This window comes from Cupressus sempervirens, chromosome 5 (assembly GCF_028749045.1).
Source record: "Cupressus sempervirens isolate cs-2001-9-10 chromosome 5, ASM2874904v1, whole genome shotgun sequence".
NCBI lineage: Eukaryota > Viridiplantae > Streptophyta > Pinopsida > Cupressales > Cupressaceae > Cupressus > Cupressus sempervirens.
Genome location: NC_143122.1, coordinates 693,084,298 through 693,090,526, shown reverse-complemented (window position 1 = coordinate 693,090,526; position 6,229 = coordinate 693,084,298). Strand labels below are relative to the sequence as shown.

General features: G+C 29.7%; 1 protein-coding gene across 1 annotated transcript; it reads right to left on the bottom strand.

Annotated features, from left to right (window-relative positions):
• Positions 1-321: 321 nt before the first annotated feature.
• On the bottom strand, positions 322-2,278 carry LOC149557863 (xyloglucan endotransglucosylase/hydrolase 2-like). Its single transcript, XM_089832332.1, has 4 exons — positions 2,067-2,278; positions 1,876-1,976; positions 992-1,185; positions 322-883 (listed from the first exon to the last, which is right to left on the bottom strand). Exons 1-4 carry the CDS (start codon positions 2,236-2,238, stop codon positions 535-537), a joined length of 816 nt encoding a protein of 271 aa, XP_089688458.1. The 5' UTR covers positions 2,239-2,278; the 3' UTR covers positions 322-534.
• Positions 2,279-6,229: the final 3,951 nt, after the last annotated feature.

Sequence of the window (6,229 nt, the reverse complement as noted above, 5' to 3'; positions counted from 1 at the left end):
AAAAACATAGCATCATAAACACAATGAATATGTTTATATTATCTTTATTCGTTCTATTCAAAATTTACTCAATTTTATGAAATTGACCAAAAGAAAGGGATCCTTTGCTAGCAAGCTCATTGGTTTCTATCAACACAACCTCTAAAAAGAATAGTTTCCGAGCGTCAAGACAAGTAGGTTTCTAGTGTCAAGATCAATACAAGATAATCCAAATCCATATATAAGGTTAACATATATGCATATGTGATGATCAATTGTACAAGCTTGGAAGTACGCTATAAGAATGTTCAAACAAAACTTTTCTTAGTCCAAACTCAATAATAATTAAGCACATTTGTCTATAACTTTATCTACCCATTATGCATTTCAGTCAACAACAATTGAGTACAGTTGCCTTTATCTACCAAATTAACTAAGAAACCTTAAAGTACACAAAGAGAGCTAGAGCGGTGAATAGGAAAAGATATCTGGCTTATTGCTTTATATACACATAGAGCGTGGTTTCACAGTCATAAAATACAGGAGGCAGATAATTCATAGATTATTGATGCATTCGCGTGGAGGCACTGGATATCTTTTTCTGTCTCTGCAATAGTCATAAATCATGTAATGTTTCTTCACCCACAGCAATTTGTTTCTTTCAGAAGGACTTATCACATATTTATCATATCTCCTATTGAACAAATTATGTGCTCTGAAATTGCGATAGGCTGCAATAAATGGAGAATGACTCCAATTTATCTTCACAAGACCTCCTTGAGTTGCCCAGCTGTCACCATTCCATAAGCTTGAATATATTCCCATGGCCTGTCTCTCTGGATATGGAACACCCAATGCCTTGTTATTCTTAAACACTCTGATTGGCACACCATCTACCATAAATCTGCAATAAATATATAATGACAAGACCCACAACTCAATTATGACAACAAAAGGAGACATTTTACATAAATTATTGCTTTTTTAATGTTAAGTGAATAGCTAAACATACAAGATATGTTGAGGAGTCCAGAGAACACCATAAGAGTGAAAGTCTTTTGTGGGATCAAACCAAAGATAAATTCTTTGCTCTCTGTCACCTTTACCACTTGCAAATACATTTGTCTGAAGAATGTATGGCTCTCCTGACTTGTTTCCAAGAAACTCAAAGTCCAATTCATCATGGTTGGGTCCTTCTGAAGACAACTGCATTTAATTATCATAAATACAAACTTTTTACTCAATCTTTGGCACACAAATATCTTTGTTCTAGAGAGGCTGTCATTATTAGTACTCTATATATATCATATATCTATCCAATATCATATGACTACTATATGTTCAGAATTATGTTACAACTCTCAAAAAACACTATGATAGAAAACATACAATCCATAGCCTCTAGTATAAACAGATTACATTTTATACCCAAGTATATGCTTTTTAAGCTGGAAGTCCAATTTCACAAACAATTGATGAATTGGTTTGGATATATCAATTTTAAGCTCTTCTAACTATAAGCCAGACCATATTAATATGTTGTCGCTTACAAATTGTATGCTTGTAACACGTTCTTATAAAATCAAACAAATGTACATTTGATAAATATTATCATAAAACTCAACCAACTTAATTTAAATGCTTTCAAACGCACTAGGTAAAATGAACTTGGAAAACTGGGAAAACATTATATCTCTACATCATAAGTTACTATTTAGCTCCAAACTTGATGATGTTCAAGGGAATTACTATATCAAAATATCCTATATAACTCAAAATGCCTAGAATTCGGTGGTAAGATTGGGAATTAGAAAACTCTATAATTTGCCCAATAAAAATGTCCCAAAAAGTTATTGTTTTAGGTATAGATATTCAAAAAGAGCATATGAAGCCTACATAGTAAGCAGTCACAGTGCCTGCTGAGTCCCCTGAAATCAGCTTGATTTGCATGTTAATGTTCCCAAACATGTACTTCTTCTTGGAGGCAAAGCCTGAACCTGTAAGTACTCAAATGAAGGAAAACATTAATAAGCCAATATAACTATTATTATAAGTTGGAAATCAGCAATGATATTCTCAAACAGTACCAGAACTTCTATCAAGTTTAAGTTGAAGCTCCTGCCCCCCAAGAAAATTCACATGATCTGGAGCCCATGACACATAAAACTCATCTTGTAAGCTTTTGGGATGATGTCCAACAATGGCCATTGTCATAGGGGCAAATAACAGCAACAACAGCCCAAGACATCTAAACTCCATGATTAGAATAAAGACTCTCACCAATGTATTTTGAAGTGTATGAAAATGGGCTTCTTAATTTATAGATGAAGGAAGGCTATACCCATCTGGCATCTTAGGTTTGGCAGTTATTTCTGGTGGGGTTTTATGCTATGATGTGGACTCAAATTGAAAGCTTAGTAGCTCTACCAAAAATTTGCTCTTTGTATGGCAATATTGAATGTACCGTATATAAATTCCAAGCTATAAGAATCTGATTTACCCACTTCATCCTTCATCACCAGATTTCCTAGATTACTTGTTTGTAAAGAAAACTCAACATAGTATTGAAAGAAAGGAGGGACCCATGGTTCACAACCAAGGAGAAAAATGATGCATTAACCAAGGTTAGATCTACTGATTGAGAAATGAAGCTTTCATGAGATTTTGTCAATCTACTCTAATATTATAGGTAGCACGGACTTGCTGAATTATGAGGCTTGAAGTAGAAATCTGTTTGGTTATTATTGTTTAATATTGTTATCTTCCTTCACGGGATTGATGAAGAGTCTTTGTATGCAGAAGAAGTTAGAAACTAAGAATGAATTACATGAGTTAGAATGGATTATGTATAAATCAACACTGGATCAGTTGATGTTGAATTAAAAGGTGTACTTTGTATTATAATATGGTTGACAAATAATATTAGTTATTAGAGACATATATCATTATTTATAATTTAATTAAATATTTTCAATTAATTATAATTAGAAATATAACTTATAATAATGAAAAGACGTTATTTTTAAGTTTAGAGTTTTAAAATCTCATTTTAAATATTGAATTGTTTTCCTTTTTATATTATAAAATATTAATTTATTTTTAACAATTAAAATATGATTAATCATAGCTTATAAAAGAGGTTCAAGGAAGTAGTTTACAACTAACATAATATGGATGTGAGGTATTCTAAGGCTGCACTCAACACTTTGATTATAGTCTTCCATGTTTGCAATGATCTATAAAGCACTTAATCAATGAACTATTTAATTAATATATGGATCTAATAAAGGGAGACACTTAATGTGCCTTAGGTAACAGATTTTATGCTTTTAGATTTATGGATCTAGAAGATAATGTAGAAATTTCCATTAGGCATGTCACATTTTGATAGAAAATTATGAGAAACATCATCATGCTCAATGAAGACTTTGATAATGTATAAGGGCATTAATAGACCTAATTAGAAATGATGACACACATACAAATAGGGTAAAATGAAAAAGATATACTATGTGTACAACTATCCCTAAATTACAATAACAAAATATGTAGAATTCGATCAAGTTTGAGCATTCACATCTCATTGTATCATTCTTCCATTTCTTGAGTGCTTTCATCTAAAAATTAAAAATAAATGCACACTCTCTATATTTTATCTATTTTATGATTCTAGGTCAAAATCGATTTCATATTTTAATATTAATCAAACTTGAAAGTTGTAAGACTTTTTATAGAATGCTTCAAACCATGCAATATTGGCTAAAGATTATAGCTACCCAAGATTCAAGCACTTCAAGAAAGTATTAGAGAGATCATCTATGCAAAAACTGTGGTTATAATGAAATATGAAAACATAACTATAAAATGAAGTTATAAATGAGACCCCTTGGTTATATAGGCCAAGGTAAACATATGATTAGAAAAGATAAATACATGTATCGTATTCTTATGACTTCAGACAACTAACATGATATAAGATAGGAAACAAGAAGTAAATGTGATAAGAAAATGTCACATGCAATATTGAGCATAAATAATTATTTATAAATTATATTCAATAAAAAAAATAAGATTAAAGGGGTCAAATAATGAGCGTGCACACAAACCTATCCATGATTTTAATATTAAAATACATATAGCATCTAGTGGGTGCCCCTCAATATTTTATTCTATTTTAATTCAAGATTAGATTAATGTTTCAAATCTAGATAAGATTTAATATCACACATTTATTGATTGTATTTGTAATTTTTTGGATGTATCTTTAAAATAACATCATTATGAATGTGTATCAAATTATTCCTACAACACAAAAAAATGTATAGAACAAATATTAGGAAAATATATATATAAGCTGTGTTTTTCACATTTAGATGAATAGATAAAAATTGTGCATAAAGAAAATACAACTATATTTGAGAAAAAGAAGATTATTTATAAAAAATAAAAATAAATAATACGTGTGGGGTAGGTTAGAAAGCTAGGAAGGTGCTTGGCACTTTTTTTAGTTTGTATAATTTTCTTTCAAAATACATAAAAGTGATGAGGGTGAGAAAGTGTCAAAGATACAAAACTAGTAAAAAAAAAGAAAGAGGTTTAACCTTTTACATTTGAGATTTACGTAGGAGCATCTTGGGTGTAAGGACAATCTTTCATCACCCAACACTATTTTTGTTTGCCTTTTCATTAAGGTTTGTTTCAGTGTAGAGTTTCTATTTGTGGAAACTTACTATTTTTAGTAACTTGGTCATATGAACTCAGAATGTTCCAATTTCATAGGTAGAGGTTCATCTTAGATATATTGAGTTCGCTAGTTGAGTTCCATTGCCATATCATATGTATTGGTGAAGTTATTAAAGATTTTTGGTATAAATTGTTGGTATAAAAACTTTGAGCTCAATTTTGAAGGCCTTAAAGGCTCCAAAATGAGGTCAACCCCAACTAATGAAGACTTGTGCACTCTAGTGGTGTAGATTGAGAGCTATCATTTCTAGAAAGTGATTATAATAGCCTTTTGGGTCTATGGTTAAAATATTATGGCCTCTAAAAGTTGGACTCCCTGGAAATATAATTTCTAATTTTTTTGAACCAACTTTAATGTAATAAATATGATAATTTTAAGGTTGGTTGATCTCAAGGGTTAGGGCTAAATGTCTGGAACTTTCCTAGACGGTGGAAAAATTACTTATATAAGAGATCTGTAGGGTTGTCTAGGGCAATTGTGGGTGGTTATTTGTGACTTTGCCTTATAGTATATTGTAAAGAAAATTCTCATGTGGTTTCACATGTTGTATTTATGAAATAAGTAATTTCATACTTTTAGAGATAATAAGAAGCTCATTTTCTATTTTTTCAAATTGTTGTTCTTTTTCTAATTTTATTATGTATTTTTTATATTAAGGGAAGTACCCTTTATCAAAACCCAAGCCAAATAGATATCGTTTAATAAATATAGATTATAGAGCAAACAATGTCATTGGATTATGTTGACACAAATATTTTATTTTAGTCTTAAGATATATGAAAAATGATTAGTATATACATTATTAATGTTTATCATCCATTACATATGTACATACTATATTTACCATACTTACAAGCTATGCATATATTTGTTTCAAAATTACATATTTGGCCACTATTTACCACCTATCTTAGTGTACTTGTATCCATCATCTTAGATAGACAAAATTATGTGCATTGATAACATATAAGTATTCGAAAGAAGAATTTCAAATAAGTTAACCTATCACCTTATACACATGAATTTCCTCTTGAACAAGTAAATTATTGAAAAATAATAATTAAAATGAAAATCATCCTGTAAAAGTATTATTAGTTCTACCCCTCTTGCTAAAAATACTTTTGATGCCTATTTAATTTCATTGGGTTAGATTAAGGTTTCTTTCTTTCTATTTTTTCTCTTTTAATTGTATGTTATAGTTGTGCTTTTGTCTTGTCTCTACTTATTGTTTAGTTGCTAATTTTGTCCATGATATAGTATTTTCTTTCATTTTTCACTGTTCTTATCAACACCTCTATTTTTTAAACTCATAAGTAAAAAAAATTAATAATTCCTTCCCTAATCCTATAATTGTATGTAAAATTTTAATTATATATCTGTATGTAAAAAAATAGATGAAAAATTATATCTTAAATCATTTATTAGCACTTGTTACTATTCTCTAACATGGCTACATTATGATTTAACTTACTACATTTCCCATTTCTCTTCTATTATCCTATCATT

Coding starts and splice junctions, on each gene's coding strand:
- LOC149557863 (XM_089832332.1), bottom strand. CDS start 2,238: ATGGAGTTTAGATGTCTTGGGCTGTTGTTGCTGTTATTTGCCCCTATG. Junction 1,977..2,066: donor TAAACTTGATAGAAGTTCTG/GTACTGTTTGAG, acceptor GAGTACTTACAG/GTTCAGGCTTTGCCTCCAAG. Junction 1,186..1,875: donor GCACTGTGACTGCTTACTAT/GTAGGCTTCATA, acceptor AATTAAATGCAG/TTGTCTTCAGAAGGACCCAA.